Raw genomic sequence first — 14,831 nt, forward strand, 5'->3', positions numbered from 1 at the left:
CAAGACTGAGAAAACAATGATCTCCATGTTTCCAGTGGTATTCAGTTCACGCACCAGCATGGTTTTCAGTAGTTCTGCATCTACCTGCTGTTCCATAGCGCACCCACTTCTCTTGCAGCATCACAAGCACATCTCGAGCTCTTCAGATCGAGTTCAATCCTAACCACTCATGTTTCAGGGTATGATCCAAAGTCCAAACAACGCGTCTTTACACTCTCAACGGGATATAGTAACCGTAAAGTGCAACCTACCAAACGCATGTAGAATCAACAACAAAAATGTGCCCGGAACTTCTATATGCACAGCACAACTAAACAAGTTATTAACATCAATTGTGCTACAAACAGTTGAATGAAATAATAAGAAGCAACAATTGCAAACCGTGCAACAGAAAAATGCAACAAGATTTTTAGGGCTGTTGTACCATTATTTTCTAGAACAATACTACAACTACAACCATGTCAAATTCTCAATATAGTGGTCAACTATTAGCTATTGGGCAAAGGGCCAGAAATATGACATTGAAACTCAGCCCAAAATCTCATTCTTTACGCAAGAAATCAAGAAGATTTGGAATCATTTGTCAGAGTAAAACATGTCTAAATCCTGCAGGAAATAAAACTGTTCCAACCTATCACGACAGGCACACGCAAGGTGGCCCCACATTTGACCATCAATCAGCTCCCACAAATGCACATTCTACAATCCAATCCTGAATCCTACATAAGCCAAGTTAGATTTTACGAGAGCATCACATCAACTGCGCTCATATACTAGTTCTAACCAGCAACAGACAGCAACAGTTGACGGTGGTAGATGCAATAGATAGATGCATGAAGAAAACTGCATTATAACAGAACACTTCATTGAGAAGTTGACTATGATGCTACATGCAAGCATTTAATTTAATTAGTTGTGCTCCAAGGTATTCCTGAAGGCAGGTGCAACTTCAAGTAAAATCTGCCTCTTCACATTATCAGTTACAACAAGACCACTAGATCAAGAGGTAAAATCAATCAATTCTTCGGTTCAAGAAATAGTAATATGAGGCATAAAGAATGCTTCAGAACAGGATGTTACTAACTGTAAAATACAGCACCTGCCCTCAGAAATATGTTAACATCTCAATCTACCAAATGCATGTAGAAACTACAGAAAACAAATTGTGCCCGGAACTTTTATATGCACAGCACAGCTAAAGAAGTTATTAACAGCAACTGTGCTACAAACATTGCATGAAGCATCTATCCAAAATGGTTAACAGTTGGATTGAGATAATAAAAGGCAGTAATTGCAAACCGCACAATAGAAAGATGCAACAAGATTTTCAGGACTGCAGTACCAGTCTTTTCTAGAACAATACTACCACTACCATGTCCAATTCTCAATATAGTGGTGAGCTTAGTCTCCATAAGACCTACCTAACCATCTCCGTCGCTTCCCTGATTATTAGCTATTGGGAAAGGGCCAGATGACATTGAAACCTAGCCTAAGATCTCATCATTTATACAAGAAATTAAGTAGATTTGGACTCATTTGTTAGAGTAAAACATGTCTAAATCCTGCAAGAAAAACCTGTTCCAACCTATCATCACAGACACACGTAAGATAGCCCCACATTTGACCATCAATCAGCCCCCACAAGTGCACATTGCTACAATCCAATGCAGAATCCTACATAAGCTAAGTTTAATTTTAAGCAACACAGCATCTGCGCTCATATCATAGTTACAACCAGCAATAGAGACAGTAACAGTTGACAGTGGTAGATGCAATAGAAAGATGCATGAAGAGAACTGAAATATAACAGGAACTTCATTGAGAAGTTGACTATGATGCAACATGCAGGCATTTTTTTAATTAGTTGTGCTCCAAGGTATTCTAGAAGGCAGGTGCAGCTTCAAGTCAGCAAGGAGTAAAATCTGCCTCTTCTCATTGTCAGCTACAACAAATGGTACAAACAGGAAACACACTAAAAATTGACTAATAAGAAGACCACTAGATCAAGGGGTAAATCAATCAATTCTTCAGTTCAAGAAATAGTGATATGAGGCATAAAGAATGCTCAATATCAAGTACGGAGACGAACACTAGATAAAGAGAATGAAACATGACCTCAGCCCAAGAAAATAGAGACATGAGGTGGATCAGTTCAAAAATATTTCAAAAGCAGAGCGAAACGACTTGGTATTTAGCATCAACACAAGCAGTAGTCACTTCATCCCGAAATGCTACCTAAAGTCTGAAAGAAGCATAACTTTCGTGCAACCACATGACAGTCACTTCTGATCAACACAGCAGGCTCATACTTGATCCAATACATAGACATTGCAACTCACAAGTATACGAAAACAAGGCCATTAAGAAGCACCGCCTCACTCAACAGCCGTCAGATTAAAGGTGAAGCGTCCACAGCGTAACCTTCTAGTGTTGTGAAAAAATCACGCGGAACAAGAGTTTGTTTGAGCCGGTGCCTAGATGCATTGTCTTGGATGCTAGCAAGTAGTTTGCCATCAGTGTCAACGTAAAAGAGCCAATGACCAGCAAGAGAAGAACACTAGATAAACAGAATGAAGCATGCCCTCAATCCTAAACAACTTCTGTTTCATAGTATGATCCGAAGTCCAAACAGCGCGTCAGTGCACTCTGAACAGGATGTTACTAACTGTAAAGTACAGCACCTGCCCACAGAAATATGTTAACATCTGAATCTACCAAACGCGCGTAGAAACAACAACAAAAAAATTGTGCCCAGAACTTTTATATGCACAACACCGCCAAAGAAGTTATTAACAGCAATTGTGCTACAATCTTCGCATGAAGTATCTATCCAAAATGGTTAACAGCTGAACTGATATAATAATAGGCAATAATTGCAAACCGTGCAACACAAAAATGCAACAAGATATTCATAGATTTTCAGGACTGCGGTACCAGACTTTTCTAGAAAAATACTACTACAGACATGTCCAATTCTCGATATAGTGGTGAGCTTAGTCTCCATAAGACCTAACTAACCATGTCCATCATTTCTCTGATTATTAGCTAGTGGGCAAAGGGCCAGAAATATGACAGCGAAACCTAGCCTAAAATCTCTTTCTTTACGCAAGAATCCAGAAGATCTGGAATCATTTGTTAGAGTAAAACAAGTCTAAATCCTGAAACAAATAGAACTGTTCCAGCCTATCATAATAAACACACGGAAGATAGCCCCACATTTGACCATCAATCAGCCCCCACAAATGCATTGCTACAATCCAATGCAGAATCCCACATAAGCCAAGTTTAATTTTATGAGAGCAACACATCATTTGCGCTCATATCCTAGTTACAACCAGCAACACAGAGATAGTCACAGTTAACAGTGGTAGATGCAATAGATAGGTGCATGAAGAGAACTGAATTACAACAGAACACTTCATTGAGAAGTTGACAATGATGCAACATACAGGCATTTTTTTAATTAGTTGTGCTGCAAGGTATTCTAGAAGGCAGGTGCAGCTTCAAGTCAGCAAGGAGTAAAATCTGCCTCTTCTCAGTGGCAGCTACAACAAAGGGTACAAACAGCAAACACACTAAACATTGAGTATTAAGAAGACCACTAGATCAAGATGTAAATCAATCAATTCTTCAGTTCAAGAAATAGTGATATGAGGCATAAAGAATGCTTAATAGTATCATGTCAGGAGAAGAACACTAGATAAACAGAATGAAGGATGTCCTCAGCCCAAGAAAATAGAGACATGAGGCGGATAAGTTCGAAAATATTTCAAAAGCAGAACAAAATGGCTTGGTAATATTAGCATCAACACAAGCAATAGTCACTTCATCCCGAAATGGTATCTAAAGCCTGAAACAAGCATAGCTTTCATGCAACCACATGACAGTCACTTTTCATCGACACAAAAAGAAGAAATCAGCAGGCCCATACTTGATCCAATACACAGACATTGCAACTCGCGAGGATACGAAAACTAGGCCGTTAAGAAGCACCGCATCTCTCAACAGCCGTCAGATCAAAGGTGAAGCGTCGACAGCCTGACCTTTTACTGTTCTGAAGAAATCATGCGGAACAAGAGTTTGTTTGAGCCGATGCCTAGAGGGAAAGATGTCTTGGAAGCTAGCGACCAGTTTGCCATTAGTGTCAACGTAAAACAGCCAAAAACCAAAACTGACCAGCAAGAGCATGTCACCACCACCCGAAGCAACGGTCGCATACCAATAGGCCTCACCATCATGGCCTTCAAGCTTTCCCCTGATTTCTGTGATTGGCAATGCAACCCGGTACTTTAAGTCCCAAACCTCACTTTCGTAGTTTGGCAACACCCATATATCAACAACTTCCGCATCCTTGTTACAGCAATAGATGCCAAGCATGTCATCCATCTGAAAGATGAATGACTTGGTGGGATCAGCTGGAGCATGCATCTGCCGAAACGACTCAGCTATGGTGTCAAATACCACCAGTTCCCATCCAGCCTCACAATCCTCCAGTGGGTTCTCGCCTGGGCGATAAAACAGGCACCAATGATAGGCTATCACACACCCGGGCAGGTCCGTGGAAGTAAGCCGACGAGAATTTGGGCTCCGACAACCCGATGTACCTCGGTGGCTGGTCGGATCCCAGCGCAAAGACATAGCAGCCATTTTTGCCTGTAGGCGAGTCACAGTCACTGTCGTCCCCCCAGTCCATTGCACTCCTCCACTGCAGTAACAGCCGGTACTCGCCGGTAGGTCCGTGTAGGTACATCCCCAGGATGTTGAAGTCCGTCAGCGGCGGGAGGGAGGCGTGCTGACGCGTTACCGGGTTGCAGACGGCGAGGCGGGCGCGACTGCCAAGCATGCCAGACTTGGCGATGAGGAGGAGACCGTCGCAGCAGAGCTCCAGACTGAAGGACTCGCCAAGCCGGGCGACGGTGTGGAACTGGGCGTCGGCGGCGGCGGCCCGGTGGTCGAAGGCGAGGAAGGTACGGTGCCCGTTGTCGGCGACGATGGGGAGGGCGGACTGGCGGGCGTGGTGGGCCAGGAGGAAGCGGCGGGTGGAGGTGGCGCGGCGCCAGGCGCGGCAGACGGCGCGGCAGCGGACGAGGGATCTGGGGTCGAGGCGGGCGAGGATCTCCCAGAGCACGATCTCGTCAGGGAGGTTGCGGAGGAGAGGCGTCGCTCCTGCGGCCGCGGCCGCGGCCTCCGCCATGGTCGGCGGTCGAGGGGGGGTTTGGTGTTTCCGTTTCGGGAGTTAATTGCACAGAAGTACCACAATTCGGGCATCACATGCAGATGCAGATTGGTACCACGATTGCTTCAGGTTTTTTCAAATAAGGCTAAAACGTGTATTTATACGTATTGACGCTCGGGCCCACCCGTCAGGTGCCACGCTGGCCAATCGGTGCGTGCCCGCGCGCTGACTAGGACGAGCCGGTGCGCTGCTGCTCTCCAACCCGGTCCGGTCGCACCAGCTCGCCCCCGCCGCACCTCCTCTCCTCACTCGCTCGAACCCTAGTCTATGGCGTCGGCGACTCCGGCAGGCGGCGGCGAGGGCGTCCACGGCGGCGGTGAGATGCCGTTCTGGCCTCCTAGCGGAACGGCTGGCGTCGACGGCGATGGCGGCGACGACTCCAGCTCCGCGTACTCGACCGACGAGGAGGAGGAGTCGATGTTACTCAGCATGGAGCAGCGGTTGCGGTTGGTGCAGCAGTGGGTGGCGAACCCTAGCAGCAGCCATGAGTTGACGCATGGACTTGGCGGCGTGCTGTAAGTAACCTTGTCCTCCTCCTGCTCTGGTTTATCCAATTGGGGATTTTTAGGGTTTGTTCATCTTCTTGTTTATCCAGTTGGGGATTAGGGTTTGTCCAATTGTAGTGACTACTATAGGACAATTACAGTAACTAGTAACTCAGTGTATTGCACTCTCAAATTAGTTCAATTACAGTAACAATTTGGGATTATGACCTTGTCTTTTTCCTTGATTTTGCTATTGTGCTGAAATAGTAAAGTACATTGTTCTGTACTGTAAATATTAGACTTACAGGTTACTTTAGTAGCATTGTTCTGTGCTGAAATAGCATCTGTAATAGTAGAGTTAATAGTAAATATTAGACTTACAGGTTACTCTAAATTGTTCTGTACTGTACAGTTGCTCTCCAAATTAAGAGTAATTATAATGAATACATGAAATTTAATTTGTTCTGTAGTTTGGATGAAGACATTTGGCAAGTAAGGATCCATTTTGATGCAAGAGAACCATTGGAGATGAAGTTGTATGGTTCAGATATTACTTATCTGAATTTGGTTGCAGTGATGGAAACCCAAGGATTTAATGCATATGATTGTTTGTTTCACATTGAAAATCCATCTTTAGGAGAGAAAGGGCTGGATTTGGTAGACAGTCATGCAGAATTACAGAAGATAAAGAGGAAGATCCAGGACAAATTGGTGCTTGATTTGCTAGTCAGGGCTTGTCCACCCCCTGTTACTGATTTTGAGTTGCAGAAATGTCAAATGCCAGAGTTGTCCACTGTGGTGTACCAAGAGCCTGTTGTTTTCGATCTGAGTGAGCCTCCTATCTTAGCTGTTGATCAACAAGGAGTAGTTTTTGAGAGTCAATGTAGCAACTCTAGCACACCTCATCCTGCTGGTGTTTGCACACAAGAAAGCAAGAATGCAACAGCCAAGTTGGAAGCAGTTTTGGAAGAAGAAGAAGAGGGATATCAAGGATTTGAGGCATATGAGGACAGTGATGCTAATGCCTCTGATGAGGATGCTCAAATTGGAAATGACCATCATTACATGGGTGATGATGAAGATGTAGAGGTGGAAGAGGGAAAGAGACAGAGAGAGCTAGAAGTACAAGAGGAAGAATCAGATGATGAGCAATCAGAAGAGGAAGAAATGCTGCATTATGAGGGTGACACTGAAGTTGAGGAACCATTTGAGTTAGAGGAAGATAGGACTTTTGAAGAAGAAGAAGAAACTATAGTTGAACCTGTGAAGAAGAAGCAGAAGCTACCAGTTAGAAGAGGACCAACAACTAGGTCACATTCTAGTAAGCTACCAGAGGTTGAACCTGATTTCAGACCATCCTCATCAGATGAAGAAGAGAAGGGGTTGTTGAGGGAGAGTGATGATGATGGTTTTGAGCCATCCTCTTTTGTCCTACCAAAGAAAAGGAAGAGTAGGGCAAAGAAAAGGCCTGCTAGGAAGTGGTACAATGAGAAAATGGAGCAAGCACATGAGCAACTGTGTATGAAGTTGTGTTTTAGGGGTCAGCATCAATTCAGAGATGCTTTGTTGAATTTGCACATCACTCAGGCCAGGAATTTTAAGTATCACAGGAATTCAGATCAGAGGATAATTGTTCAGTGTCCAGATAAACATTGCCAGTTCTTTATGGTGGCAGCAGTTATAAAAGGGGAGAAAACCTTTGTAATTAAGAAGATGAGACTAGAGCACACTTGCCCTAGTACCACTGAGACCACCAGGGTTAGTGCTAAGTGGCTAGCACAGAAATATGAGCATCTCTTCAGATCTGATATAACTACTGGTATTCAGACAATAATTGATGCATGCATGGAAAAATATGGTGTAGATGTGCCCAAGTGCATGGCATATAGGGTAAAGAACATAGCTATTGAAGCTGTCTTAGGAGATCACAAGAAGCAATATCCTAGGCTTAAAGACTATGCTCAGACTGTCATGGATACAAACCCTGGGAGTAGAGTAATAGTCACTACTGTTACTCCAGTACCAAATGCAAAAATACCCCACCCAGGCCCAAGATTCCATGCCATGTTCTTTTGCCTGAATGGAGCAAGGGAGGGGTTTCTCAATGGGTGTAGGCCATTCATTGGTTAGTTCCTGAACCTTGTGCACCATTTACATATTGTAGAGTACTCCATATTGTATATCACTTGAATGTATTTAATGTTTGGAAATGTTGATTATGCAGGTGTTGATGGATGCTTCATTAAGCTCACTACAGGAGCTCAACTCCTTGCTGCCACTGGTAGAGATGGCAACAACAACATATATCCACTGGCATTTGGCATAGTTGGACAAGAGGACACACCTAGTTGGTGTTGGTTTCTACACCAACTGAAAATTTACCTAGGTGGAGAAGTGGGCAAGTTTGGACCTTATACTATAATGTCAGATAGACAAAAGGTATGTGTTTGCACATTTCATTTTGTTTTGCACAAGTGTTAACAGTAGCTAAGAGTTTCATTGGTGCATATTTATTTACCTTGTAGCTTAGACTTGTTAAATTGTTTGCGTCAGGGGTTATTGAATGCAGTGAATGCTGTCTTTCCAAATTGCAACCAAAGATTCTGCCTTAGGCATTTATATGCAAATTTCCAAAATGCTGGGTTTAGGGGTGAAGATCTTAAGAAGTGCATGGATAATGCTAGCTATGCCTACAATGAACACAAATTTAATATTGCAATGAATGATCTTAGAGCTGAAAGTGAGGAAGCTTGGGAGTGGCTTACTGCAATACCAAAAAAAACATGGGCAAGGCATGCATTTGACACAAACTGCAAGACTGGCTTGGTAGTGAACAACTTGTCTGAGGTGTTCAACAAGTACATTCTAGATGTTAGGAGAAAACCTATAAGGACAATGTGTGATGGGATAAAAGATAAGCAGATGGTGAGGTGGCATAGGAACAGAGAGAGTGTAAAGGCAGCAAGATGGGATATAACACCTCATTACAGTGAGAAGCTAGAGGTTGAGAAGGAGAGGCCAGATATTGCAAGCCAATACAGGCAGGGGTCAACTTATGGCAAGTTACAAGTGGGCAGCAAACACATGCTGTCAACCTGGAACTTGAGACTTGTGGATGCAGGAAGTGGGACCTTAGTGGCATACCTTGCAACCATGCCATCTCTGCAGTAAACAAGGCTAAAAGGAAACTAGAGGATTATGTCAGCAAATTCTTCAAGAAAGATTTTTATGCTGCAGCTTATGAACCAATGATCTTTCCTGTGCCTGGTGAGCATGATTGGACAAGGACCCCTGGTCCAGACATAGAACCACCTGCATTCAAAATCAAGAGAGGAAGAAAGAAAGAAAAGAGGATCAAGGGCAAATTTGAAGTACCAAAGCCAAAAGAAACTTCAAGAATGGGGACCATAACATGTGGCAATTGTGGTCTCCAAGGGCATAGGTACACAAACTGTCTTAAACAATTGAAGCCTGAGCTAGCTTTGAGGAAGAATAAACATGTGGTAATAATTTTTCACCTTGAAATATACAAATCTTTCCTTTATTTCTTGTACATTTCTTTCTAGCATTATTAACTGTTTTCCTTTTCTTTGTAAGGCTACTCCAAGTAACTCACAGCCAAGAGTTGCTGGTCCTTCTACTACAACAACAGCAAGACAGCCAAGAGCTGCTGCCAGAGGAGCTGCCACAGGAAGAGGAGCTGCCAGAGGAAGAGGAGCTGCTACTTCTACTACACCACCACCATCTGGAAGAGGAAGAGGAAGAGGAGCTGCTACTTCTACTACACCACCACCATCTGGAAGAGGAGCTGCTACTTCTACTACACCACCACCATCTGGAAGAGGAGCTGCCAGAGGTGCTCCAAGGCCATTCAGTGCCCCCAGGCAATATGCTGCCATTACTACTGATGGTACACACACTGGATGGATGTCCTACTTCACTGCTAGCAGAGGAAGAGGACCCAAGTAATTTGAAATGATGTGGTGTTATTTTGGTTGATCATGTTGATGTGTTGTTGCCACTTGAGGTGATTATCTGAATGTGGAACTTGAGGTGGTTATTGTAATGTTGAACTTGAGGTGGTTATCTTAATGTGGAACTTGAGGTGGTTATTGTAATGTTGAACTTCAGGTGGAGTACCAGTATTTGCAAAGCAGTAACACATTTTCAGTTACTTGTTTCAAATCAGTACCAATACTGCTGCTATTTGTTGCATGTCAGTACCAATATTGGGGCATCACATAACATGCAGTACCACATTTGCGGATTCTGACATGTGGGACAGGTACCTCTCCTACTATTAAAGTGACAGCACAAGATCTCAGATTTGGGAACGAAACTAGGGTTCGTCCACGCAGTGTCCATTTGGAGCGCAGCAAAGGAGAAGAAGGAGAAATCTCAGCGTGGAGGCGCTGACTGGGGCCGGCGGTGGAGAGAGAGATGTCGTGGTCGTCCAGTGCCGGGTCCGCTCCCGGATTTCGTCGAGCTGCAGGAAGGAGGGGGGAGGAGGCGCGCTCGCCGGTGCGCTACCGCGAGCTCCCAATGGCATACGAGCCTCCAGTGATGTGCCACTGCTCACCTCCGAGGAAGGCGCCAAGATGGATCTCCTGGAGCAGGCAGAACCCTGGTAGGAGGTACTATAGCTGCGTGGATGCTATGGTGAGTGTTGTTTTTTTGCCTAATTTCCTTCCTTTTTCTTTTGTGCAATAGTATGTGAAATGTTATATTTTTGGAAATTTGTTTCTGCATCTTAATAGTACGGTGGCTGTGGATTTGTGCAATGGCATGATGATCCATTGCCCACATTCTGGAGTGAGCTCATTAGGGATCTACGTGATGAAGTATGGAGGCTTAAAGGTGCAACTGTTGCCAGAGAGGAAGATCAATTTCCAATGCTGACTCCAAGTGAAGATGATGGCACAAGGGAGGCCATGTTTCTGTCTCTGCAAACTCAACTCAGAGAGAAGAATGCAGAGATTGTAGGGATTAGGGCCAAATTTCACAATGTGTTGTTTCTTTTCACTATATTTGTGCTTGGGTTAGTTGCAGGCAAGATATTAAGTTGGTTAGTTGGTTTAGTTGCAGCCAATCTAAATGCAATGTCCTGTCTGGTTTAGTTGCTCTAGTTTAAGCCAAGTTGTAATGGATCAGTGAAGTTATCTTCTGATGCAATGAGATTTAGTCAGTCTTGTTCCTCTTTTATTTTGTATGACATGAGTGGTTTGCTGCAACATTGTCATAATGTATCATCATCAACATATCCTTCTACATAATCAGCATATCCATACATAATAAGAAACTGGAGTTCAACTCATTATAGCCATACATAACCATTGTTCACAATACATAGAGGAGTTCAACTTCAAATGCATAGTTCATCCTTTTCTCACAAAAGGATGAATAGCATAACTACTACATACATACACAGCCATAGTTCACCATTAGTACAAGCATACAGTACACAACCTTAGTTCCTAGATGCTAGGTCATTACACAACCATCATTCCCAAAAGGTCAGCAATGCCACTAATCTCATTTTCATCTTCTTCACTTCTCCAAGATGGGCTGAATCCCCCTGAACTTCTCCTTCAACTTTTCATTCTGAAACTCTAACTGCCACTTCTCTTCAATATGCTTTTCATTTCCCTTAAGCAGATCAGCAACCTCAAGCTTCAACTCTAGCTTCTCTTGGGTGAGCTTCTCCTGACACTTTGTTAGCTCTGCATTCTTCAGCTCCAAATTCATACTAGCTTCAGTAAGCACTTGCTTCTCTTTCATTTTGTTCAGCTTCAAGTTCTGAATGACTGTTGCTTGAGCTCTTGTCAGGTTGAGCAGCAGCTCATACTTGAGAGTAAGTTTCTGGGTCTCTTCATCTTTCTTTGCCATCTCACTTGCCATCTGTGCCTTCATATCATCAATCAGTTCTTTTCTTACCTCCTGCTGATATGTAATGGCAAACTGCAGATGTCTGAAATCCACCACCTTATCTTCCTGGAAGTTCATCAGCTCATGCACATCTTGGACTAGCTTGTCATAGTTGGCATCCAGCTTGTTCTTCTCTTCTGTCAGATGGTGGATAGTGAAAGAACTTTCAAGATTGTCATTCACCCTAGCAGTTTTGGCATCTTCAACCATTGCCCATAGCTTCAACAATGCATTCTGCATTGTTGGGGGCCACTGGTGATCAACCCATTCAACAAAGCCACAATTGCTACCTGCCTGCAAAAACAAGAACAACACCAACACAGTTCAATATGGCTCATGCTTGACCTAAATAAGCTACTCTAATGCCACTATGAACCAAAATGTTGACAGCAAGGAGAGTACTCCAGCAAACAGAGTTCAATATGGCTCCAGCAAACAGAGTACTCCAGCAAACAGAAAAAAAATCACTATGCCTAGGTTAGTTATCATTTTTAAGCTACTCTAGTACCACTATTAACCAAAATTACTATGCCATTGTACTCCAGCAAAATATACTCATGCTTGACCTAAATAAGCTACTCTAATGCCACTATGAACCAAAATGTTGACAGCAAGGAGAGTACTCCAGCAAACAGAGTTCAATATGGCACTGACAAAGTAAGAAAAAAAATCACTATGCCTACAATCCATACCGGCTGTGCACATGCTAAAAACTGCCTGCCTGTGTCTGTTCCTTCAAAGGCAACAAGCCTCTCAGATGCCATGCCGTGCTTCTCACATGGAGACATCACATCCAGCTCAAGCCCCTTGTAATCTGGATCTTCAATGCTGAAAGGGACCTGCAGAAGCTCACACAAAGACAATGGGCAAATCAAAACCTACCAAAATCAACCAAATCAAGAAATCCCAAATCTGTAACCCTAACCCTAAACTCACTGTACTGACCTCGTTGAGACCGTCTGTGGAGGAAGAATGCATGTACGGGAGGCTAGACTGGTCGTCGCTGCTTTCGTCCTCCAAAACCATGGCGTCGGCGGGGCGGTGCGGCGGCCGGCAGTCGGGACGCAGGCGGCGGCGACGGAGAAACGAGTGAGGAGAGGAGGAGGGGAGGGGAATGGTGCGGCGGGGGCGAGCTGGTGCGACCGGACCGGGTTGGAGAGCAGCAGCGCACCGGCTCGTCCTAGTCAGCGCGCGGGCACACGCCGATTGGCCAGCGTGGCACCTGACGGGTGGGCCCGAGCTGTCGGATCGAGCGTCAATACGTATAAATACGCGTTTTAGCCTTATTTGAAAAAACCTGAAGCAATCGTGGTACTGACATGCAAAAATTAGCAATTGTGGTACCAATCTGCATGTGATGCCCGAATTGTGGTACTTCTGTGCAATTAACTCCTGTTTCGGGGGAGAGAGTCGGAATGGAGATTTTTCTGAATAGGAATGGAGATAAGGGTAGAGTAGATTTTTTTTTTTGAGCCAAAAGCGTAGAGTAGATAGAACTCTGGGTTGTGGAATGGTAGCAGCTCTCAAACGGGCTGGGTTTAGCCCAGAAGCAGATCACTGTGAACTTTTTTTTAATGAAGATAACTGTGAACGGAAACGTCCTTTCAATTACTCGTGTTTTTTTAACCCTAAAAAAATTAGTCAGGTTTTTTTTCCTACAAACAAGTTACTCATGTTTCGGAAATCCAACTCTGACCCCGAGCTCATGCTCCCCGGGATGAGAAGCGTGTTTGGTTGAGGGTAACTAGAGTCAGGGAATGAGAATTAAAGGTGTACGAGACTTCAAATCTCTTGTTTGGTTAGGGGATTGGGAATTTATAAAGAAAAAGGCCTCGGACTTGAGACTCCAACTCTCACCGTTTTATTAAGGGGAGGGGAAAGGGTTGGGAGTTGAGAGAGAATTGTTTTAGTGAGTCAATCTTAACTCTTCATCATAACTTTATATTCACTTTCCTGGTCTAGTTCCTCGTCAATTCCCATGAACCAAACAAAGGAATACAAAAATCCTCAAATTCTCAAACATAATTCCTATCATGGCCAAACAGGGGATTGGGAATAAAACGACTCATGCCATGTCTAATCTCAATACAATTCCCTACACTAAACTCCCATCCCCCTTCCCAAATATTGTCAAGCACGCTAGAAAGGTAAAGGAAATAAAATATCAAACAAATCCAAAAAATTCTAAAAAGAATTACGCATCAAAGATGAAAGACTCTTGTAAGTGCGTGCAAATTTTCACACTAAGACGGCATCCGAGGAGCTCGGTACAAAACAAACATAATCAGAGATCAATTTTTTTGCAGCTTTGGGCATTTTTTGAGCTTTTATATTGTTTTCTTTGTGCCAAGCTCCTCAGATGTCATATGAGCGAGAAACTTTGCAACCACCTAGAAGAATCTCTCATCTTTCATGTGTAGTTTTCTTTGGCTTTTTTTAAACGGGTTATCTTTTTGAATTACTTCACTTGGTGCAGATGTACCCGAGCTCCTAACATTACTATCCTTGTGATTCCTTTTTTTTACCATGGATACATTATACACTAAGGAATGTTATTTTACCGCTTGTCATTCCGCACATGCATGTGAGTTTTCCACTGAATCGTACATTCCAAGATCATAGCAATTATAGCATAGAATATAAATTTGTAATTATGAATATAGAAATATAAATAATATAATATTATTGCCTCTAGGTCATATTTCCAACAATCGCGTTGTCTTCATCGACCAACGCCATTTGTGGATTCTAGGTCGGTGCATAGTTGGCCAATGTACACCGTTGGAATAGATCAATGTCGTCTTATTTTGAAAAGTAACTTGGTCTATGAATATACCAATACACTACAGGAATCAGCTACTTTGCCATCTGCCACGGCAGACGGCAAAGGCAAGGATGGCGGACGGCAAAAGGCTCCGGCAAAGTAGGCATCGATAAAGAGCTTCTTTGCCATCTGCTTTTTGAAGCGGACGGCAAAGGGGCCTTTGCCATCAGCGGCAGACGGCAAAGAAAGCCGACGGCAATAAATTCGCTGTTAGTCCGTTAGGTGGCTAACGATAGTCTTTGTCGTCCGTGGCTGACGGCAAAGAGCATCAAGCCTTTGCCGTCTACCACTGTAGGCAAACTGACCAAATGGGTCAGCTGCCAGGAAGCACAGGTGGTTGCCACGTGGCTTCTTTGCCGAC

General features: G+C 43.7%; 2 protein-coding genes across 2 annotated transcripts; both read right to left on the reverse strand.

Annotated features, from left to right (window-relative positions):
• Positions 1 to 3,317: 3,317 nt before the first annotated feature.
• LOC109736535 (putative F-box only protein 15) lies at positions 3,318 to 5,194 on the reverse strand. The gene is made up of 3 exons (XM_020295748.3): positions 4,547 to 5,194; positions 4,220 to 4,428; positions 3,318 to 3,324 (listed from the first exon to the last, which is right to left on the reverse strand). Exons 1-3 carry the CDS (start codon positions 5,192 to 5,194, stop codon positions 3,318 to 3,320), a joined length of 864 nt encoding a protein of 287 aa, XP_020151337.3.
• Positions 5,195 to 11,268: 6,074 nt separating this feature from the next.
• LOC109736536 (uncharacterized) lies at positions 11,269 to 12,672 on the reverse strand. The gene is made up of 3 exons (XM_073504317.1): positions 12,592 to 12,672; positions 12,339 to 12,485; positions 11,269 to 11,940 (listed from the first exon to the last, which is right to left on the reverse strand). Exons 1-3 carry the CDS (start codon positions 12,670 to 12,672, stop codon positions 11,269 to 11,271), a joined length of 900 nt encoding a protein of 299 aa, XP_073360418.1.
• Between the last annotated feature and the right edge of the window lie 2,159 nt (positions 12,673 to 14,831).

Source organism: Aegilops tauschii, chromosome 7 (genome assembly GCF_002575655.3).
Source record: "Aegilops tauschii subsp. strangulata cultivar AL8/78 chromosome 7, Aet v6.0, whole genome shotgun sequence".
Taxonomy (NCBI): domain Eukaryota; kingdom Viridiplantae; phylum Streptophyta; class Magnoliopsida; order Poales; family Poaceae; genus Aegilops; species Aegilops tauschii.